General features: G+C 37.1%; 1 protein-coding gene across 5 annotated transcripts in view; it reads left to right on the top strand.

Annotated features, from left to right (window-relative positions):
• The first annotated feature begins 202 nt into the window (after window positions 1-202).
• LOC136285031 (transmembrane protein 135-like) overlaps window positions 203-24,559 on the top strand; it is a 112,307-nt gene continuing 87,950 nt past the window's right edge. For all 5 annotated transcript variants that reach the window (XR_010719348.1, XR_010719347.1, XR_010719349.1 and 2 more), the window contains exons 1-2: window positions 203-301; window positions 19,476-19,509. Coding sequence is in view for 2 of the 5 variants with exons in the window: in XM_066175660.1 (XP_066031757.1) it covers window positions 273-301; window positions 19,476-19,509 (63 nt within the window). In the remaining 3 variants the exon portion in view is untranslated. The remainder of the gene's footprint in view (window positions 302-19,475; window positions 19,510-24,559) is intronic.

Genomic DNA, 24,559 nt, shown 5'->3' with positions numbered 1-24,559 from the left:
TTTCAAGTATTGCTTATGAAGCACTTTGGGAACTCCTCTGAGAATTATCCAACTGTAAAAATACAACAATTAGTGTTTATTAATAAGTATAGATCAATGTAAGAAGACAAAATTAATAAATCATTCAAATTTTATAATACAGATAAAATACAGTGTGGTGCATGAATGTTCCATTTGCATGTAATATGTATATAAATTACTTTTTCAGGAAGATACTTGGAAAATTCTACTTTTGGTCTCCTGGCTTTGGTGCAGCTTTACCTGCTTCTTACATGGCTATTCTCATTGAAAGGAAAAGCAGGTAAGGTTTGTGTCTGTGGATATTCAGCTTATTATAATAATGTTTCTTGTTTTGTTTGTTTGATGATTGACATTTGACAATTCAGAGGGCTTATTTCAGAGTGCTGGAAATATAGTTCATCTGAAATAGTGTCTTTTTGCAACCTTAAATTAAAATCTAGAAAGCTACAGTGAAAAAATATGAACATTCAGTTTCATGTTTGTGGTTTGCTTGTCTTGTTTAATGTGCAATTGCTTTGCTCAGGATTACGTGATAAAGCTTGGTTGCTTAGGGCTTCTTAATGAAACTATGGTTTTGTTCTTGCTTGTTTTTTAAAATATAACTTGAGCAATGTTTGCAGTTAGTCACCGAGAAGGAGAATGCTGATGGCTTAACAATGTGACATTAGTTAAGATGGACAAATTATAGGATGTTGTGGAGAAAACTGTGGGTGAGTTGAAATAATTCAGATTGGATGAAATGTAATGGTACAGAAAGCAAAGCCTTTCACTTAAGGGCAGGTGCTGAAGTTCATCTACCAGAGGTAAGTCCATTATGAAAGCATTAAAGAGGGGGAGGAAAGCTCTAATTAATCCAAGGACAGCCCAAAGCTGCCATTTGTAATGGGCCCAGGAAGATGGCAGGTGAAATCCTGGCTTGTAAGGTTTTAATGTTTGATATTCAACTTATGTTGGCAGCTTGTATAAATAGTGTTAATTACAATGCTTCCTTAATTTACTATGGAGTGAGATGCTTTAGGCATCTAGGTAGTAAGTTTAATTTGAAGAAGAGAAGGTAAGAGAAGGGTAAAGTACAGGATTACTCTTCTTATAAAGATAATGAAGGAGGTACTAGAAGTGGTGTGCATGTTTGAAACATCCTTAAGCAGCCATTTAAAAGTAATGGCAAGTATGTATCATTATATTGTTGACTCACTGTCAGGCCCCATTCCTGAACTTCAGCTGTGGAGTAAGCAAATGCCATGCCAAGTGTTATGTACGTCAAAAGTTCTGTCCTTTTAAAAGAATGCATTAGCCATTGTTTTTGAAGATTTAGGATGTGTAAGAGTATCTGGAAATACGGGAGCACTTCTGAGTCACTTTCTTTAATATAACTGTAGTGACAATAATTGTAATCAAGTTTCCAAAGAAATTAATTATTTTTTTAATGTCCTCTCTAGCTGATTTTCATCTTACTGTAATTACCTTCTAAGAGGTTGGATACATTTTAGTTGAACTTTGTCTAGTTACTTAGACTCCAGCACTGCTTTTGGCATCTGAGTATCATTTTGGGTGAGAGCAAATACATTTTCTCCCTTTGATCAGTATTAACACTGGCTTAACTTTTCCTACAGACTGTTACAATGTGAGGCTTTTCTGTGCCAGACTTCTAATATTTCTAGATAGCATTAAAGACGAAGAAATCAGGCTGGTTGTCAATCTGTGACCTTCTTGTAGCTTTCAGAAAATTTGTAAGTGGAGAGTTGAAACTGCATATGAGCCCAAATCTGTACAAGGTTTTAGTATAACAGCAAAACATCTATCAGAAAGTTGCAGAGCTACACTTGTTAAGAGTAACTAAAAGAGTAGGAAAATTTTATATTAAATGGATTTTTCTAGACTTCTTTGTGGCAATGTGTGAAAGGTCTGACATGTTAAGAGGATTCTGTTTAGCATCTGAAATTTGAAAGAAATGGAAGTTGAAATAGAGGTACTTGGAAGTGACAAATATAGATTAGTACAGCATGTATGCAATGAATGATGCTGTAATACTTAATTCCTGTAGGGTTATTCCCCTTTCTGTCAGAATCCATGTGTGACCTAAGATATTTTGCCTAAAAATTCACATTATGTTGGATCAGCTAAAGGAAAGAAGGAAATGTTGGTATTGCAGTATAACACATGTATGAAAATGTGGAGTCATTGTTCTTAATGAAAAAAAAAAACCATTAAAGGATGTCAAAAGGTATTTGAAAGTTAAGGGTTTTTTAAATTCAAAGTTGTTTGATATGTTCTGAGATGGCAACTGTGTATAATGTGCAAAATGCTGCTGCTGACAGTGAAATACGACTTTCTGATTTCACATCTGTTTGCCTGTTAGCTTCTGTTACGGGCAAAATCAAATTTTAATAGACTCACAGTCCCTTAGGAAACTGATGTTTCACATGGAGACACGGGCATTTTCAGTTATCTGCTGAGCAGCTTAGAACAAATTGTAGTGAAAAATCAGGGAAGTGGGAAAAAGTCCTTATTTGAGTTCATAAACTTATCTCTAGCCCTTCAAATTGCTACCAGCAGCTGGCAACAACATTGAACTTAATCTCTTCCCAAATGGATACCCTATTTTAAGTACCTTGCTGGCATTTGCTTGCACAGTGTCCCTGTCAGTCCTGAACTTGGGAACAGCAGTCTTATAAATCAGATTTTCTTCCAAGTGTTGCTGTTCATGTGTGCCAGCCTTGTAGTGTGTAATTCACGTGGAAGAATGGGAAAAAGAGATTGATAGCTTGGCTAGGTGTGTTATAATCCTGAGGAGGAACATGTTTTCTAATGTGTTACAGAATTAGTTTGATTGTAGTTTCTGTCTGTATAATACGTAATTACAGATTTGCAGGACACTGGCAATGAGGAGGGGCAGTGACATTGCATAGAAACTTCAGACAGACTCAGGAAATGCTCTGCACTATATTATGCTCCTACAGGTCTATAAAGATATAAATGACACATTAATATGTCCATGTGTGTTCTATTTGATGACCATAAAATATAGTTGTCCTGTCTATGAAAACAAGTTTATCAGCATCTGTGGAAAGGGACAAGGAATAAAAACACTTCTTAACTTTTTTATGTCTATAAACATTTTGTGAGATTATCAGAAGAGAACTGGTCACATTATAAAGTAAAGTTTTGATAAAAATTACTTCTTAGATAAGAATTGGATGTAGATATATAAACATGGAGTTTATGAATCTGTGCATTGCAAACACAAATTCTATGCCTTTCATCCCTTACTCCAGTAGGAGGAACTCAGAATTTTTCTCTTTTTGTGGTGCTCTCAAGCTCTGTGGATTGCCTGTTAGGGTTAGGAGGAAGCATTTTTGCTGGCTCTAGTTTGTTTTAATTGTCAATATTGTAGTCATTCTTTTTGTTTATATTGTCATAATAGCTATGGATATATAATAATACATAAGTGTGCTTCTAATAGGTGCAGTTCTATGATTATACTTAAAATAATATAATGTTCTTTGGAGTTTCACCTGTTTTACATCTTCTGTTAAAGAAAAATATACAGTTGTTTTGTCACAGAATTCAGTTTTGTAGTGTTGGACATGAAAAGCTGTCTCCTCCAAGTAGAGGTGACTCAGTTCCATTGATTTCATTGAGCTTCCTTGGGAAATCATTGCAATCTTTTTACTAACCTTTGTATGGAGTTGTTTAACCATACAATCCTTGTTAGCTCCTACAGATACTGTTTCCAATTGGTGATAAGAAGCAATTTCATTTATAAGTTTTAAAAAAGAATATTTTGCTTGTGTCTTTTGGCTTCTGTTTGTAATTCCAAGTTACAGTCTCCTGTCATTTCTTTCAACATCTATTAAATGCTATCACCAAGAATTGAACATAGAGTAAGGAGGGGATACATGGCCTGGACTGAAAGACATGGCATTGCCTTTTTCTAGAAGTACCGAAACTGTTAGAGAGCAAGGAAGTAACTGAGCATACTTACTGGTTAAAATTATTGTGAATCAAGCTGTTGAAATGTGATTTGAGACTTGACTGAAGCCAGCCTATTACTGGAAGTCTGATTAGATCAGTTGTACCTTGCGGAAGTCTAAGACAAAGAAGTCCCATAGCTTGGTGGAGAGGCTGTATTCAAGACCTCTGTAATTACTTCTAGGAAAAAAATGTGTTCTCTTAATTGTTTTGTAAATATGCTGATGTTTCAAAACCGTTTAAGTCCTGTTTTGCTAGTACCTGAATAGCAAACTTCATTTTATTGGTCTTTTGCTCAAGAAATCATACATTAATGAATTTCAAGAACTACAAAGCTTTAAGAGCGGACATCATCCCAGTTATAATGAAATTAATTGTCTTGCTGCCTGGCTGGTGGTTTTTTTTTTTTTTTTTCTCCCTGCCTTTTGTAACTAATTAAGCCAGAGAAAGTTTTAACTACAGTCACCTAAGATTTCAGTGGTGTTTGTGAAGGGACACTTGTGGGGTTACCCCTGCTCCCCCCTTAGGCTGCATTAATGTTTACATACTGGCTGTTAACATTATAGCGGCGCCTGTCTCGTCGCTGCAGTTACGACTCTGTCACTGATGGTATTATAAAACTCGAGATTTAGGGCTTTTATAATTTGGTTGTAAAATCTTGCTCTGGGCAACTATTTGTAATATTTTTTTAGTTGAAAACTTGAGGTGTTTTTCATGAAAAAAAACCAATGTACTGGACTTTTAGAAAAATATTCAAAGCAAATGCATTTAAAAAGTAAAGCAGTGCAACAGTGTGTGTTATAGAGGGCATCTATAAACATATACACGTATATTTAGTGTTCTTGGAAGCAAAAGTATTACTATGCGTTTCTTGGAAAAGTGACAGAAACATTTGTGTAAGAACAATGTGGATTTTTTACACTGTATGTTTATTCTGATGAAACATTCAGTGCTGTTAGGATTAGTTGCTTGCCATAAATGCCATTAGTCTAAACACATTATAAAGAAGTAATATGGCAACACAATAATGGTAAAAACTATACACTGTAAAGAAATATGTGAATATTGTAACTTTGTAACATTCAAATACAAATTTGTTGATAAATATTTCTTTATAGTAGTATAGTATCTTTAGACTTGAGGTGACAATCTCCTTTCTCAAAAATGTTTTGTGGTTATTCTGTTTCACATATTTTAGGGAAAGAGATGAATCACTGCTTTGGTGGGGTGAGTAATCAAAACAAGTGAACAAACTCTTAACACAGCAAGTGTTTCTGCAAGCTTTAGTCGCACTTGCTACAGGTAAGAAGTTGAGAAAGCAAGCTATGTTGAGGGGTGTTTTTTTGCATATTCTTTGCAGTGTAGTCAGTTTGGATCACTGACATTCGTATTTTGTGGTGTAATCTGGTAAGGAGAGCTAGCAGGGAAACAAATTTTTTGGAATTGTACTCCTCTAGAGTGATTATTGCTGTGGAGTACAGAGCCAGGCTGTAGAAGTTACTGGGAAAGCTTTCTGTTTCTAAACCAAAATATGTTTAATTCCATTGTACTTCAGCAACTGCCTTGGTGAGAGCCAGTGTTTGAGGATTTATGTTTTTATAGTAACAGTGCATAAACATTTGAACATATTTTGCTGCGTGCTTTGAGGGCTGCTACTGTGCTGTAGTTATAGAACCATCTCATAAAATGTTTTGGATTGGAAGGAACCTAAAAGCTTGTCTAGTTCCAACACCTCTGCCACCAGGCAGGACACCCTCCACAAAACCAGATTGCTTTAACAGTTATCAGAAGAAGTGAAAACTGGTCATTCAAGGCTGGGAGTGCAGAAGTCAATCTGGAAGATGCTGTGATGGTGGCAACATTGTAAATGGCAGGTAGCTCAGGATAGGCAGCTCTTGGGAGTAGTTTTCGTGGAAAAACCTGTGATAGACTAGTATTTTACACTAGAAGAATTGATGCTCTCTAAGGTATATCCTTGGCAGTCATAACTTTGTTGATTTATTCAGAGAGTTTTCTGTTTGTCATACTATTGTTGTGTCATGTGTTAATCCTGGAAACAGTTTCTGGAGTTTTTTTAACTGTTCGGTTAATTCAGTATTAATAAAGTCAGTTTTTAAGAACTATCTTTTCTAAGTGCAGGAGCAGGCAATTCCAGTGTGTTGTAAATCAAGCAAGTGGGCCAAAACACCAGCTTGGCTGAACAGTGAACTCCTTGTGGAGCTCAAGAGGAAAAGGAAACTGATCTCTGGAAGTGAGGTCAGGCATCACAGGAAGAGATCTGTGGTTTGCATATGCAGAGAGAAGATTTGAAAGGCTGAAAACTCAATTAAAGTCGAGACTGATCACTGCTGTATCTGACAACAGGGAAGGGCTTTTTAAAGTACATTATTAGCAAGGAAAAGTCTAAAGAAAACACACTGACACTTGTTGAAGGTGATCACCTGACTAATACGGATGTAGAAAGAGCAGAGACTGTTTTTGATTCCATCTTTAATAACATTGATAGACCTTGGGCTGCTCAGTTCTTTGATTTGGAGGACCACATGTGTCTGTACAGTCCATTTGCAGACAGTGAAATTGTAAGGAGCCAGTTGTATCAGCTGAATGTTCACAAGGCCATGGAGCCTGATGGGATTTATGCCAGAGTTCTGAAGGAACTATTGGGTCTTGCAACAGTGTTACTCTGTGTACAGGAAGGGTTTGACCCAATAAGCTACAGACCTGTTGGTCTAACCTCTGTTCCTGGAAACGTTCTGTAGATTATTCTGGGTAATACTGAAAGGCATTTAAAGGAACAACACGATCACCAGGCACAGTTAACATGAGTTCACAAAGAGCGAGTCCTGTTTAACTTACTTGATGTCCTTCTGTGACCAGGTCACCCACCTAGTGGATGAGGGAATGGCTGTCATTTAAATTGTAGGCTATTGTGAGGCTGTCCTATGTGAAGGAGAGCCATGTCCTCTGTGGGTCATAGAAAGATGCTGTGTTACTGGCAAGGTGTAAACTGTCTGCTCCGTTTGTAGCTGCGAGTAAACTTTGCTTCATTTATATGAACTGCAGAAACCACTTGGTTTACTGTGTGAGAAGGATCTTCTCTCCCTTATGGTGTTCTTAATTATTCCTGTAAGAAGTCTATCCTTCATTTCTACCCTTTACTCCTTGTGATTCTGTGTATGCACATAAGGTACAGGGATAATCCTTAAACTTTCTGGGTAAAAGAAGTGGTTGCACTCAACACTTGGACTTTCCTAACTATCTGGAATGTGTGTTTCTGTTTCATAATGGTAATTTCTTTCCAATCAGTTGCATGGTTCACCATTCTGGGTCTCATTACAGTCTAGACAACTGTCTTTAACTAGATTTCATTCATTTGGAGTGGCAAAAGTTTGGCAAGGTAAATTCTGTACAAGGTGAATTGTGAAAAGAGTGAGAGGGTTTATTGGGATTCAGTGACTACGGTTCCATACATGTGTAGTCAGTCAGTCCAGGTAATAAACAATTCAGGATTCTGAAAAACTCCACTGTTTCTGCATAAGAATTCAGCAACCGAGTTTAACATTCTGTCTGCAGTGTTTGAATGCTGGAAAAATTTTGTTCAGCTTTCTTGTGTGGTAACTGAAATGTTGCACAAGATGAAGAGCAGGAGAGCAGCTATAGCTTTATAGTTGACAGTCCATTTTCTAGGGTAACACAGGCAGTCAGGGAAGAATCCTGGAAGACCTCATGTGAAATATTCACCTGTGATTCTGCAGAATGCATTGCAGCATCTGGGTGAATCTGTAGAGACTGGGTTTATTTTCTCTGTGTGTTATTAGAGGCTGAGATGGACATGCAGGACTATTTGGTTGCAATTGCTTAGTGGTCTCCCGATCTCTGAGCTTCAGAAGGATTTACCAGCTTAGGCACAGCACCAGCCGTTTCATGAATGTAAAGACATCTTGGGCACCCATTAAACTCTGCCTACTCTATCAGTGCACATGGGGCCAGCCTGGGTGAACAAAGGGCAGTGCTAAGGTCAAGCAGCAAGCTGTGATAGATCCCAGGTGACTGTGCAGATACCTTCCTCTCTTCCTGCATGGCTTAATGAGTAACTGAGACTTGATTATTGTTAAAGTTGGAATTTAAAAAAATTATTTCAAGAACGCCTTTTGGCAAATCTGTTTCTGAAATGTTCACTTTGTAGGCTGAAAACTGTAGTCATCTGCATAGTAGTATAATTTTGTATTCCGTTTTTCATCATTACCTGTAAAAAAACCCACCAAAATTTGTAAAACTTACAGTCCTGTTGAAATGCTGACAGATAAAATGTAAAATCCAGACTGCTGCTGGACTATTCTGTGGGACTGATTTGGATTCAAATGGCATAAACAGTGGATTAATTGCTCTGTCCTGTCTGCTCAGCACTGGCATCCAGGACACACTCATTTGGACTTCCTTGGCTTAAGCAAACACTTAATACATCTTCTGTGTCTAAATGCTTGTGTGTAACATGTAGCTCCCAGAGGGGGTATAATAAATACTCTGCTAGTATAGAATAAACTTCAGATGCTGCTTAGATGAGCTGGCTTGAGTGCTGACATTTACCTGGTGAGATAACATCCATGCCTAGCATGCCTCTAATGCAGTGGCTGGAAGTCTTGGGGGGAGCTTTTTGGTGCTGTGTTCCTAAGGTCTGCTTGTAGGATGTTGTTTCTAGATACTAGAGATGAGAGCAGCTCCAGTATTTGTTTCCATGTGAGCCACGCCTATAAACCCTCTGTAAAAGAAGTGACTTTTCTGTAGTGTCATTGTTCCCTAGGAACTAAGGTCATTGTTAGCTCCTGCAGCAGGAAAAGTGTGAAGGCAGAGACTTAAAATGGTAATGATTTTCTATATTTAATCACGCAAAGCTTTTCTGTGGCAAAGATTACAGCAGTATTCTTGGGTCAAACATCTTACTTCCCTTTCCTGCCCTCTCCCCTCCACATCCTGGGACAGAAAATGGCACATTTTTATTTCCTTTGGTGAGGAAATAAAACACTATATGTTGTAGTGTTTCTTGAATCTGATGACCTCCAGTCCAGACTGAATCTTTTTTTATAAAGTAAGTGTATACCATTAAAACCTTCTCCTAAAGACAGTCTGTCTAAGAAGCAGGAGCAAACCGTGTCCGTGGTATTAAAGGCAAGCATTAAGCAGGTCTCATGAATTTGGGCCAGTACCTGTCATCACAATCTAGACTGCTCCAGCTTTGGTGAAAGACTGAAACAGTATGGACTGTCTGGTAGTACAACATAATTTGGTCTGCATGAAGGAATTTATATGGGCTCCCTCTTGCTGCTTCAGTGATGTGTTTTTCCTTCTAAGCTCTTCAGTGTCTGTTATTCATTCCTCATGAGCAACGGACTGAGGAACGAGCAAAAGTGTTCTAATATCAACTGTTAGCAATTTGGATGTTTGAGCTTAATGCCAGAAAATAAGAGGTTGAAACTGGACTTGGCAATAGCTTATTTCTGTCTTTGGTAGGTGAAATGTCTCATTAATGTCTGTCCGTAGTATCTGGCACAGTTCATGATCCTGTACTGATGTCCTGCCAGAAACTGACTTCTCAGTCAATAGGGATGTGTTGAAATGACACTCAGTCAAACTTTTAGTGTGGTTTGCCTGCCTTTCTGGAGGAGGTTCACATTGATTTCTGACACCGCTGTTCCTTGGGACCCCTTGTGGGACCCCCATTACGGATGTAGGCACACTCTTAATAGCATTCATCTGTCTTCTGAGTGATTAAATTAATAGTTCCTAGCTGGATTTAAAGCCTGTTTTTAAAATGACTTAATAGGCTGTCATTAGAGGGTCCAAAGGGGAGGAAAAAAATGGTACAGAAAAAATGCCACTGTATGTTGACAAGTCTAACTTCATACACCACTTCCCTTGAAAGTGCTAGTCTGCTGTTGCTGAATACAAGGGCATTTAGAAGTTAAGTCAGACCATGTGAAAAGCTGCAATAGTTCCTTGTTTGAGTTAGATTGATTTGTCAAAGTAACTTTTTTTTTTTTTTTTTTTTTTTTTTACAAATTGCTTCAGGTGCTTTGTAAACAGTGTAGTCCAATCACAAATGTAACATCTAAACATTGAAGAGAAAACTAGTTCTAAACATGCAAACACTACCATGGCTATCAGTGTGACAGAATAGAAAAACAGTATCAGGCTGCTTAAGTCTTTTGAAACAGATTAAATAACTGATGATTTGAGGAGCTCATCAAAAAGCTTGTGTTGTGGAATGGGCTATCTCAAACTGGGCACAGAATATGAATTGGAAAGGGAAGGCCAGCCATTCCAAGGGGCTTCTTGGGAAGCCTCTGGAGCTGCTTCTTGCTGAGCTGCTGTGAGCTGGGTTTGGGATATGCAGGTAGGGTGTGTTTGAAGGGCTCTTAACTTGAGTAGGGGTAAAGGGTAGAGGTTGAGAAAAATAGGTCAAATACTGGATAATTTTCAGCTAGAATTGGGACAGCCCCAAGCTGTCAACTGTGACCTTATATGACAAATTTTTTCTCCTTCCTGTCTTCTCAATCTCAAAATACCCACAGTATATGTTCAAGGCCAGGAATACTGGACATATTTTCAACTCTGAATTTTTTCCATGCCCTGTCCTGCTCTCCCTAATTGTTATTAACTGCTCTGTCCATAAAGTCCTATTTTGCTTTGGAGTGGTAGTGATTGCCAACAGAATACATTAAACAATGACCTGCTGGTGCTGAGAGTCTCCAAAGCAGTTTTGTTCAAAAGTATTTGCTTTTGTGCCCTATGCTCATACCTTCCAGACAGAGTGGCCAAGCAGCCCATGCCCAGAAAGAACTGAGTGTTTTCTTTTGTGATTGACTGAACTGATTAAAAGCAGCTCAGTGTTATTGTCCAAAGAAATTGTTATTTGGGGCCTTACTTAACACTAGATAGACCTTCTGTACCAAGAATGTGAATAATTTAAAAAATCCCGAAATCCTTCATTTCTTTTCCTGAGGTTTGATTAATTTGTTTTTCTTCTGTTATCTCCCAGTCAGTCATTCTATAATACTAATAAGCTTTTTGGAATCTTTTTATCTCTTCACGGAATCTTTTGAGGTTAAGTCACACTTTAATTAAGAGTTTTTTTCCCCTCTGTAGGTCAGTGTTTGTTTTTGCTCTGTAGATACCATAGAGAAGCTGGGAGAGAAGGAAGAGGGAGGGAATGGTGAAAGAAAATCTGTATAAAATAGAGCATAAAGGAGTTTAAAAAATTGAACTATAGATGTTATCTTGTGCTGCACTATCTGGAAACTCTGTAAGAATTATTGGTACTAATTTAACTGGAATGTATTACTGTAGATATATTTTATTTTTGGCTTCTATCCCTTTCCACTTTTCTCATACCCTTTCTTTGGCATGTGTTCAAATCATAGAACATGTTGAGTTTATTTTATTTCCTTTTAAGAACAACAAATTCTGAGTATTTGCATAAAACCATTTTGCTTAACATTTAATGTGCTCCAAGCAAGAATTACTGATTTGCAGTTTTGACCAATTTCAATTTCTCCAGCTTGCAAAGTGTCCATTTCCTACCTTAAACAACCCAAAATATTGAAGTAGGAAATTCCTTTAAAGAAACAGTGGGTCATGAGTCCTTAAACTGTATATTTTTGAGATGAAATTCTGAACATTATTTTTGTGTGAAAAACTTGCCTACTGGTCTTTACTAAGCTAAAAAGTTACCATGTTTTTTTCTGTAAACTCACTGCTTAGGTCTCTTTTCATAATTTTCAGTATTATTTTGAAAGCTTGTCTGTTCCTGCTGATTTTAAGTGAACTTTTGCACCAGGACTTCTCTGCTGACCTCCAGCTGTCAGTAGGAAATTGGTGGGTGTGAGAGATTAACGATACCCTAAACATAATCTGTAATGCTGGTGTTATTACAGGGATGCAATCACAACTCCACATCTATGCTGGGTTTGCTTGTGGTGTCAAGCTGCTGTAAAGCAGAGAAAACCCTACCTCTTACCTCTTCATTTTAACTTCTTTCATTCCAGGGAAACCTGTGATTTGTGTGTTTGATTTAATTCTGCAGGGGGGAGGGATTGAAGCTGACAGGAGGAATTCTTCCTGTTTTTGCAGACCAAGAGTCCTGTCAGGGGAGCCATTACAAACTATTATGTTAACTTCTTAGTTTTTGTTCAGAAATTAAAGTCAGAGTTAACTCTTTTTGAATATTTCTTTTTCTTTCTTTTTTGTTCTAAAGTCAACGAGGACAAATGTTCCCAATTTTTTTCATTTACTGAAATATATATATGAAATTATAATATATGTATTTATATATGACATATACATATATATGAAAATATTTATTACTGAAAGTGACCGTTTTGCTGTAAGAGGTCAGTAGAGCAAAGGTTTTGTGCTCTTTACCTTTTTTAGCATTCCAGCCCATATTTGCCTTTGAGTCCACAGATTCTTACAGAAGTAGTTTTATTTGTTATTTCTTAGACTTGTAAAGAATAAAAAAAAAAGTTAAAATACAGTGATAAGTGTCAGAATATGGAGCAGATTCAATGAATAGTGGCATTCATATAAAATTCAGACTTGACTTTGTAGGAAATGAATATAATGAATTTATGGAAAAATGGTTAAAATGTAACATATAGTTCAGATTTTGATGTATAGGTCACAAGGAAAGGTGAGTTTGACTCTAGTACCTGCTTCTTCTTGGGTCAAGTCTTGTTGGTTTGACAACAGTAAGAGCTTTTGGAAAAGCAAATATCAGGAATTTGAAGTTTTGCAGTGGGGATGAGGTTAGAAAGGTTTTTATAGCAAAGCTAAAACTGCTCTTGTCTTAGCAATGAGTTGGATGTTTTTATTTTGTGAGTGTTTGCCCCACCAGCTGTTTAAATTTATTGCATATGTGGAGAAACAAAACCCATTGATTAGATGTTTAATCAGACAACCTCTTTTCTTAATTGCATGCATAAAAATTTTTAACATGCTGCTGTATCCATCTTCAGGCTCCTTCTATCCCCCTCTGCTGCTGGCTGCTGCTGTGTGCTGGGCTATGGGAGCTGTGGCAGGGATGGGACCTCACCCTGGGAGGTGAATTTAGGGGTCTCCCTCTTACATCTCACACCTAGGGCTGTTCTCTCTGAAGGAGGTGCCTGTTCAGTCAATTTATTTTAAATCTGTACACAGTGGTATTCTTCTTGCTGTAGTTATTTCCTGTTATTTCTGACTTAGTGCTAACTTATTTCCCCTTTAGTTTTGAGCAAGACAAAAAAGGAAGTGATAATGAAAAACAACAATACTGGTAAAAAAGAGCAGTTACAGTAGTTCAAATAAATTTAAATAATTACAGTGAACGTTTAGATTTCAGGATGTCTGCTCAGAAAGGTTTGTGGTTAAACTGAAACAAGGCAATAGAGAAAACGATTCTTTAAACTTTGTATCACCAGAAAGAGTTTTTAATGAGGAAATTCTAGGAACTGGTGTGCTGCTATTAGACACAAAAGGTGGGAAGGGTAAGGCAAAATGTATGAAAGAAAGAAATATTTAGAAGGAAGAATGAATACTGAGAAAGATACAGCTTAAAAATGACAGGTCCTACCTCTCTTCTGTGGCTGTTTAGAGAAAGAGAAGGTGCTTGCTTTCTGTTGGAAATTTTCTTTGAGGGCTGCTGTGGTTGCAATAATTAATTTATGGCAAAATTTCCATGAGCCTAAGTACTTTCTAAGGATTCATTCCACCTTCAGGCAAGGTGGTGTTTTTTTTTTTTTTTTTTTTTTTTTTTTTTTTTTTTTTTTTTTTTGTGTGTGTGTGTGTGCTGATGGTGCTGTTGTGGTTGTTTTTTTTTTTTTGTTATTTTTTTTGTTTGTTTTTTATTTGGTTTTTTTTTTAGCTTAGCAACAACTTGGTATTTAGGGGAAACCATAAATACATTGAAGGAAAACCATAAATGAGAGAGAACTGGCAATGAGTTTTGTAGGAAAAAACAGTCTTGGTTGTATTTAAAGATTGGTATTTTGTATGATTTGCTATTCTATGAAGCAAAAGCTTATGCTGCTTGTGAAAATAGAGTTAGTTTTTGAATTTTATAGCCCATCAAGCTGAGCAAGAAAACATTCTTCAGCAAAGTGTTCCACAAACAATATGTTGGCATGCAGATTTGGACAGTTGCTGCTTCTACTGGCACGAATAGGGTTTTTTACTCACGTGTAAGGGAAATTGGACTTCGGCCTCAATCAAATAAGTTTTCCAGAGTTTACAGCACTTACAAGAAGATATAAATACCTTGCTTACAGGCAAAAGCAAATTCTGAGAGCAGCACTCAGTGATTTCTTTGACTTTAAAATACTTTTGGTTAAACAAGGGATAGGAGAACTTTAATCTGTTTTAAATTTTCTCTATTTCTATTTGAAGTCCTGAGGATGAATTTTGAAAAACTTTCAACGTTGCAGCAAAGAGCTATAAGTCTGATTAAAAACTTAGGGAACGTGGGGGAAAAACTGAAGAAGTTCAGTTCTTGTTTAAGGAATGGTATGAGGGGGACTCGGTTGGAGCGGGTAGTGTTACAGGAGAGGTAAAGATATAACTGTTTTCAGAGACCAGACTTAATTCTTGTCTTAGGGTGCAAATTGTAAAGATAAATACCCATTAAAAAATATCAGTGATTGTGGGGATTGGAAATACTTAAAAGACAAATTTGATCTTTTAAAGTAAATAGCTAATTCATTAAAGAAGAGTTCGTGTTTGATATTCATTAGGAAGACAGATTGTTTATCACTGTAATCTCTTCTGATTTTATAATCTGTGAAAAAAATTATTGATGATATTTTGAAGTTGCTTTCTACCTTTTTGCTTTAGAATAATAGAATTGTTCAGGTAAATCTTGGGAATTCAGCTAGTGCAGCTTCCTGCTTGGAGCAGGGCTGACACTGAATTCAATCCAGCTTGCTTGGGGATTTGTCTGGTCAGTCTGGCAAACCTCTGAAGACAGAGGTCCAACAGCCCCTCTGAGACCCTGTTCCAGAGCTTTCCTGTCTTGCTGGAGAAAATGCTGTTTCCGTGGGTCAGGTCAGTCTGCCCAGCTGTGCTGCTGCTCCTCCATGCCAGCTGATGGATCCCTGCTTGTCCTGGGGACCACAACCAGGCACGGGACTCTGTGGTGTAGTGACTGCCAAGTAAATGGGATTAATCATTTCCTTTGACCTGTTACCTAAACTTACGGCAATACAGCCCACTACACTGCTAGGTTTCCTTGTTATTTTTATCCCGTAGCTTTTTGGGGTTTTTAGCAGTTATTTCAGACCCTTTCCTCTGGGCAGTGCAGTAACAAAAATATGTGGTTCTCTGTTGAGGTTTATAGGCCACAGTTTAAGAGCTGTTGCTGTTACAATTTGGTCTGAATGTTACCAAGTTGTCCAAAAAGCAATTTTTATCGAGTTAAACTTTTCGTTAAGCAAGGTGTAAATGAACAAGAGAATTATCTTCTAGAAGCCTGTGGTCTGTTGTAATTTAAACATTAAACATGGAATCTGCAAGATTGGAATTATTTAACTGTAGATAATATGACCCATGTTGGATATTTAAAGTCTGAGACCTTGCCTACTCAGTTCTCTATAAGCATGTTAGAAAATTCATTTAAAAGTGTGAATTAGGAAGAAAAAGGAAGAGAAAAAAAGTGAAAAATATACTAAACACTATTGCTCTTTGAGACTTGAATTTAAGAGCAATTAAAGCATGATTACTTTCATTCAAGCCTCCTTTTTCAGATGAAGGAGACTTGTCTTGTTAACACTTTTTCAGCAAAGTTTTTTGTTTTTTGTTTTCTGTTCTTTAATTTAATACAAGAAACTGGTAGGATGAACCTTGGTCTGCTGCTCATGAATTTAAGGTTACCCCTAGCTTATGTTTTTCCTTCCTGAGTTAAAGTTCACAGATGTCATTGGAAACAGAGCTGAGTATGGGAAAGACTGACAATTGAAGAGGTGACTGGGAGTCAGTAGGAAACCACAGTGAAGATACTTATGAAAGCAGGCTTTAGAGAAAATGGCCTAAGCCAGAAACCATGAAGGAGGAGCAGGCAGGAGGGATTTGTGAGTGTCTGCTTGGGCTTTCCCGTAGTGACTTTGCCAGACTGTCACTGCTGTAGCCACCTGCTGATGTTGGTGTTGCCAAGATTAGCATTCAGCACTGGTTCATGGACTTTAGCAGTGAAATGTAAGCTGTTTATTAGTGTCTTTGAACCTCCCCAAAGCATGTGGTTAGACATGGCCGACTGATTATTTTTATTGTTTAATAATTTCCTGCTCTCCTAATACCATTTCCCAATTATATTCTCCCCCTATTTACCAGCTGCAGTTTTAAAACAGTCCTTGGGTTGTGCCAGTGACCCTTTTACTTGGCCTACCTCCATCTTTCTGTCCTGTTTTCTGTCAGCTGTCATTGCTACAAAATAGTGCAACATTTTCTGAACTTCCAACTGCTTTTTAACAGCTGAGTTCAGGTTTGGGTTAGGCTTGTTGGATCACATTTGCACAGGGCCAGGAAGAATGCTCATTCCCCCTCCCCCTTTTTTCCCTTTTCCCTGGAAACATGGGCCTATTTATTTTTGAAACAGTCACAGAATTAATTTGGAGGAAGAAAACTCTTGCTGCTTGGAGTCGGCCGGGGCCTCACAGGCGGGCTTGTTGCAGGCAGTTGGAGATGACGTTGCCTAACAACTTGCTGTGTTTTTAGTTCCGGAAGTTACTTCCTTGCACAAATTTATTGTCTGCACATTTTGTCTCCTCCCAGCCACTACTTCTTACACTGGTCTTGCTGCAGCTGTCCTGCAGCTTCTGATTTCTTTCCTTCCTCTTCTCTAGCACCTTTTCCTTTCTTTGTCTTTGTAGTTGGTGAGTTCCATTTTACGCCCAAAGGAAACAGAAACTAAAACTCACTTAGTTCTTCATTTGTAAGTGTCTTAAAAAAGACTAAATGAATTTCAGTGGGAGGCTAAAAAACCCTGCCTGCATACAGAGAGACTGCAGGGGAGAATCCACTAAATAAGTTACGTGCACATAACAGTGATCATCCTGCTTTGTGCCCACTGTAGATACTACAATTTTGAATACACGTAGTATACTCTGAAGGCTGCTTCTGTCGCTCAGTTGAGCTGGTTGAGTCTTCTCACAGGTGTGTTACTGTGGGATGTTTTTGATGTTCTGATGTTTTCCAGAATACTCAAAGTGGATTGAGTTACCACCAGGTTAACTCTTATGGGTAGGTTTATTTCTGTGTTACCAAACAGCTGAGTTTGACATAAATTTTTAATGCCATTACAGGGGTAAAAAGAAAATGTAAGAAACGTGGCATATCCAGTATTTTTTCTTGAGAACAAATTAAAATAAGTTTTACAGTACACAGAACTGTATTAGCTGTCAGTTTGCTACTCAGAAGGGTTAGGGCATCAATATTGTTTTATCACCTGAGCTAGTCAACTGAAAGACTAGGTGAATGTTTACAGCCTAGCCTGAGAGTTGAATTTATCTATTGCATCAGGTGAATTTTTGCCCCTTCCTGTTCAGAAATGTCATACAATATTTTTATGCTTTATTGCAAGTTGTAGGGGCTATTTTGCTTAAATATTCCCTACCTTTTGTCTTCTTTTTTTTTTTTTTTTATGCCTCATCCTCAGCAAATCTTTAGATTCATGCTTTTTTTTTTGTTAGGTTTCTATGCTAGAATCTTGTTTCTAGTATCTGGCACAGGGTGGTACTGGCTAGAGAAGGTATACAGAGAGCAGATTTGTAATTAAGTTTAAAACCAAACAACCCAAAAAACTCCTATGAAACAAACTGATTTTGCTAGTTAAAGTTTTGAACTTAAGCCAAATTTGAATCTTCTCTGTGAGTAGAGAGCAACTTGCAGAAGTCAGTATGCTGTGTTATTACTTTCCACAAATTCAGTGTGATGTGGAATCAGTAAAACTTCTAAGTGAAATGTATCCCAGTAGCTTAGATGGCTGCTGTGAAAAACCTTTATCTGGATGCATAACTTGACAAAGTTGTGGATATGTAAACATGGGGGTTAGAAAATACTGAATAAACATTTTGGATGAATCAAGCTTGGGAGCTGTGCAATAGGGATTTCTTCATTTCCTGCTGTTTGTGCTTTTGTTTTGTTCTGTTCTTCAGCTGAACTGATAGCAAGAACTGTTCTGTTAAAATGTGGCTCTCTTAAGCACTCTGTGAATGCTTGGAAATTTAAAATGTAATGACAAAATGGAATATACAAGCCTGGGTAAGCCCTTCTGTTACATATTACCTTCTGTAGTAGCAATATAAAAAAAAAATCTTAAATGACATGAAGAGAAATATGGATTCAGGTTATAAAGTCACTTGCATATTGAGGAACTTTAATAGTTGAATGTGTGGTGCCTTCACAAAAATTTTCAGGTTTTTTGTGTAATACAAGTGGGTACAATGATAAAAATCCCAAATACTACAAGGTTGATGGTAGACTCAAGAAGATAAGAACACCAGTCCAGTAGGAAATAGTGAAACTGAGTGTTCCAACCTTTGGCCACAGTTTCTAGTGAAATCTTTGCAGAAGAGGGGGAATAATGGAGGGCAAAGCAGACCTGCACTAGTAATGTCTTCCAGTTTCTTGGCAGTGGTGGTGGCTTGTGACTGTTGTATAGAAAATAATTTTAATTTCATCTGGACCTTAAAGTGCAGTTGGTTGCTGGAGCAGCTCTCATCTACGTAGTTGAGTTCAGTTTTCATCTTGTGATGCAACAGAATCAACAAAAATGTGAGAGCCTGAGCCCAAGTTTATGCTTTTCCAAAAGAGCAGTGTGAGCTGTGGGCTGAGACACAGGGACAGATCAAAACATAGAAGTGGAAAAAAAAGGTAGATAAAGGTTAGAAGAGAAGATGGTGTCTACTGTCCCAGGGCACTGTTGGCACTGTGACTTTCAGGAGACTTGAGCCAAGGTTTGTGCATCAGTCTCAGTAGAAAACTTTTCCTGACATTGTAGGCAGAAGGGCTAAGGTCCCTCGAGTTAGATAGCACCAATCACAAAACAGAAGTTAACACACAAGCATTTTGCTGTACATTCACAATTTAACTTAAGCTTAGGTCATTGTTTGCATGCTTATGTTACTGGCTCATATGTAGGCTTATTTTGTGATTAAGAGTTGTGTGTAATTCAAGGTGCCTTACTCCTTGTGACAGCTTCAGGACTCATATGGAGTAGCCAGTTGCTATATATAACTTGGTTCCTGTAATTCCTTACTGCTTTAGATACTGTGCTATCAAGATGCTATTTTTGGGTTTGCACTAATTTTTCTCTAAGATGGTAATCATTCATCTTCCATCATCAATAATCTGTTTTTAAAATTCTCATCTTTAATAAAATGTTCCTCATGATGAAAGTGTTTTTCTTCTGTCTGAAAAAAAATATTTGATTCATTCACTTATTTTATCTTTTCTGTTTATAGGAGAGGTCTTCTCACAATCTACATGGCTAATCAAGTAAGTAGTCCTTTATTTCAATAGAGAATAAAAGCATGTAAGATCCATTGGAAATGTCCTGTTTAAAGCTGATAGATGCTGACATTCATTGCATTTTTTAAATTGACGCAGGATTTTTCTTTAAGAAATATGCATTCGGTAACTGAAACTCTTAAGAGCAAGTTGTGATCAGAGGCCTTTCAGAAGTAGTTGTAAAGCAGAGACTGAAATGTGGTTCATTGTATTATGCTCAAAATTTCATGAGTTGTAGCCCCAAGAAGATGTTAATTTTGTATTTCTCCTCCATGATAGAATGGCATCTGGTACTTAAATGATCATTATTTTGCAGATGAGAAATCCAAACCCATATACTTCAGTTTTGTAACTAATAATTTCTCAAACTTGTGTTAGCTGTTGTGCATGCAAACATTTTTACCACATGGTTGTATCAATTTAAATTTTGAGTCATACTTATTTTACTCTCCTTCAAATAAATAACATTTATCTAAATGATGCTTTGTGCATTAATTTTTTCCAAATATAAATTGTTCTGTTACTTGATCATACTCCTTTAGGAAAGATTTTGCTTTGCCAAAGGAATTATGTGAAGTTTTTGTACAGTTTGAGTTGCATAGATAGTCACAGAAACTACAAAAAAAAAAAAAAAAAAAAAAAAAAAGAACTGAAGAATTGTGTTTACATTACTGAGAGAGTTTGCTGGGGCCCCAGTAGAACTGTGCATGAGTCGAACTCTGATGGTGATGATAATATTAATGACTAAAAGGAGTGAGACAAAGGCAATGTATCATTGTACAGATTAGGGTGATAAAATTAATATGTTCTCTTCTGTCCTTGTACAATCATTGTTGATGACTTGTAATTCTGAATGTTTTGTGGGGGCAGAACTTTTGGAAGGAGCTGCTATCATGATGTGTTAACAGGTAAATATCCTGGAAAGTCCCTTTATGCATTTACCAAACCCATTACATAATTCTCTCTTAAACTCTGGCACTTAACTATTTCTTTTAGGCAGAAATTGTTTCTGGGGTTGTTCTGAATTCATAGACTCTGTCTGTACAGACAGACTTGTGAGGGGAACTTACAGACTTCTGAAGAGAATGAATTTATTTTTGCTTTTCACTTTATTATTGTCGAAGTACCATTGTAACTTTTATTGCTTCCTGACTTGTATGGCTCATACTCTGTTCTTTAGGATTCCTTTTCTTTAAGAAGTTTTTTAACTTATTTTGAAAAGATGACAAATTCTCCTTTTGAAATGCAATTAATTCAGAGTCCCAGTACTGCATGGGAGCAAGGTTTGACTCCTGCAAGGAAATCTTAACCTTGGAAGTTTTCCTTGAGTTCAAAAGGGCAACTGTGTAGAATCTCCTCATTCAGGAAAGAGAGGTTATGAGTACAGTGATATTTAGCTGGATATACTGTCACTCTTTTGGAATGGACTTTCCAAGAGAGGGGCGTAATAGGTGTGCTTAAATAGCAGCACTTCCTAGTATCTGAGAAAGCTGTCATTGTGTTCATGGCTCTAAGGCTGAAATCCCACACAGTTCACCTGGTGTTGCACAGAGTTGTAAGGGAAAAGTCAAGCCATGCAGTTACATTTTATGGACACCACTTTGTGTGGATATTCTCTTCAGCATAATGACTCATTGTAGTCACAAGTCTTTGGTGAAGCCAGAGCTGCCAGAGTTTGCTCTGTAAACTGTCTGTGATCATGTCATACTTACCTTGTTAGCAAGCCCTGTAATCACAGTAAATGTTTCCCTATTTGTGTTGCTTATCTTTGGCTTAGAACTTTATATGCATTGATAAGACTTTCCTATAAATTTATGAAGCCTTTAAAACATTTGTTTCTGTCAGCTTTAGATTGCAGCATGTCCCATTTTGAAAATTGTCACACTTTAATCATTAGTGATGGCAGATGGATTGTGAAATTAGCCTGCATTTCTTGCATTCTGTAAAACTCATGTCAGGACCTGTTAAGATATTAACGGAACTAAATGTATTCCTTTGTTTTGTTTCACGTTTTGCTACCCTGGGTTTTGCAGCCTGAGCAATAATAATTAAGGCTTTTTGTGTGAGTCTTCATGTGTGCCTTTGCCCAGGTAGGCAGGAGGTAACTGTAATTACTGTTGGTTATTATAAGTGATTATCATGACTGTTGCTGCAGTGAATTTTTATAGCCAGATTAGGGCTTTTAAATCAGAAAATTTTAGTCCTATTGTCCAGTTGGCACTATGTGGCAATTTGTCCTTGGAGATGAATTTACTTAGTGGAAAGGGGAAAGGTGTGTTAAATCTTTATGCATGGCTGCTGTTTCTCATTTCAGTGAGGGAAATGCAGTAGAACATGAAAGGCAGTGGAGTCTAAGGACTCTTGTTCTAAACGTGACACTTTTATTGTTTTTTTTTAATCTGGAGCTACTAGAAACTTGTGAATGGAAACATGTGACTAAGTGTCCTGGTTCATTTTAAATAAGTCAGTGATTATAGATTTATGTGAACCTGAACTCTCTAGCTGCGTTTCCTTGCTGCTTACATGTTAACATGACAGATTAAAAATAAGATGTTTAGGCTAAATATGCTCTATGGAAAAATAGAATAATTTTTTTTTTTTTGAGACTAGCTTGCTGCTAAATTGAAGCTATACAAGAATGTATTTTAGGACTTGGATTTTCTTTGGCTTTTTTTTTTCAGAGATAGGAATTAGAAATAAATAGGACTGAAGCGTTTGTAGCTTTAATTTTAAAATGCAGAGTCTAAAATCTACTTCTTAGCTATTCACTGGAAGTTAATTGAAGTTTTTAGAACTAAATTAGTATGCCTAAGTCCTGACATTGCTGAACATGTGGGTTGGAGACCTAAAGTTTCTGTAATAGCCCAGAATAGAGTAGTGGTAGACCACACAGAGCCACGGAGCTTTCAAGTTCTATTTTGGATTGCATGTATTAAAGTCACAAAATTTCTAGGATCATAAGAGATGGATTGGTAGTGAATATATAAGATGATCCTTCATGGATAATTTGAGATCAAAAGGAACCCTAAGATTCCAGCAAAAGGTGGAAAGTGAAATGTAATCTTTTGGTTATTTTTATCTGGAACAGTAGATGATATTAATGACTTTCCATGAAGACGACCTATAGCTCTTACGTTTCTTAACAGTTGAGGCAGACTTTGTTGTGAACGGCTCAACAGTTGAGTTGTTGCTTTTCAATTGAAGAAACTGTCTTTGGGTTAGGTTTTGGCTTTTCTAGTGTTGAAAACAAAACAATGGCTGCCTTCAAAATACAGGATAGGAAGAGACTAATCTGAACTAGGACTGATTTGATATAAAGCTTCTTTGAGAAACAGAACTTCAGAAAAATTGCTATGTTGTCGTTGAAATGCTACACCAGAGAGGAGGCAGTTATCCTAGCATGTGCTGAGCTACATGCTATGTTTGAAATTCAAACTGTGTATTACTACATCAAAGTCTTTATTCATTCTCTACTAGGACTTCTGATGTATGGTGGGCTGCTTGCAGAATTGGAAATGTTCATATTAATAAGAGGCTCTTGAGGGTGATGGAATAAATGATATAAAGCTTAAGCAGAAGATGAAGCAGCTGCATGCAGAGTGATGCTGTTGAGGGCTGTTTCTTGAGGGTGATGGTAGGAAGAAGAATAGGGGTATGTCCCAGACATAGAGAAAATATTCCTGAGTGGAAAGTTATATATTTGAAAAGTAAGATGCAAAAGATAGGAAGAAAGGAAGTAGTGAAGCACAATCTACAGGTAAAAACTTGAAAATTTATTGTGGCAGGTGACATGGAGCTGGACTGACGTAATGGGAGTTGGTGTGTGGGAGTGTTAGAGATAAAACAATGTAAAAAAAAAAAAGAGAAAATGTAGAGTTTATTCTAGTTAAAGCAGAGAGGTGATAGATAAAATGATGGGCTTGCCACAAAAGGATTGGATTAATTTAATAGTTAAATAATATTAAGAAAATTTTAGGAAGAGCCCAGAAAGGGACAGACAGAGAGTTGATATTGTTGATGTCCTAGAAATGGAAGTTGGGGAAATCGTCAGCAATTGCATTTGGGCAAAGTTTACAGAAAAATCTGAGGATCCTGAATCTTATTTATTCCTGTGCTGATGTTGGGTCATCAGTGCATCTGCTGTTTATGAAATACTGCACACAGATCCTCATACACAGAGGAAGATATTTTATTAAAACAAGTACAGAATGAGTCGATTAGTGGCATTCCAGTGGGTGATGCTCTGCTTCTGTATGTGATAAAATAATACAGCTGAGCAGAGTTTTTTGCTGTTTTAAAGTAGTCCAAGCAGTTTCACAGTTGAATTGTTTTTCAGTTGCATAAACCAGCTAAATCTGGCTTCATTTGGGCTGTATTGTTGTTTATTCCAACCAGTCAAGTGTGAAGGTTGCATGTAAGTTGTGCTCTTAAAGCTTGAAATATTTGGTCTAGGAGCATGCAAAAATGCTGAAACAGAGACTCAAAAAGAAATCCCTCAGGATCTAATGGAGAAATGAGTATCCATTGCTCTTCAGTCAACTTTAACTCCAGATGTTTGTATGATTTTTTTACAGAGTGGAAGTCATAGTGATCCAAAATATCACAAAATCTTCATGCTATGCAATATTTAAAAAAACTTGAAGCTACAAGCCTAATTTGAGATATCTGGCACACATACAGAGCAAAGTAGATACCAAACTTGGCAGAGATATGGCACAATATAGAACATGGTTCAAATGTTTGAGGCCAGGAGCCCTCCAATATCACTTTCCATATAACTAAATTTGTTATTGTTTTATGCTTTTTGAGAATGATAGGTGGATGGATGAAAGAAAGAGGAGTGAGGCTTGCTGTGGCAAGAGAAAAAGCAACAGAAAGTCACTTTTAATCTGTGCTTTTGCTGATCCTGTAGTTTTAACTTTTTGCTAAAGTCAAACTGCTAATATTTTAAAAGAAGGTACTTGCATGCAAGAAATGCTGTGACACTGAGCATTCCTACGTGATTTTTCTTACCAACTTATCAAATGCTTTCTGTACA

This window comes from Chamaea fasciata, unplaced genomic scaffold (genome assembly GCF_029207755.1).
Source record: "Chamaea fasciata isolate MVZ Bird 193981 ecotype frontalis unplaced genomic scaffold, bChaFas1.0.hap1 SCAF_2, whole genome shotgun sequence".
Taxonomy (NCBI): Eukaryota; Metazoa; Chordata; class Aves; order Passeriformes; family Sylviidae; genus Chamaea; species Chamaea fasciata.
This window is presented reverse-complemented; position numbering and strand designations above follow the sequence as displayed.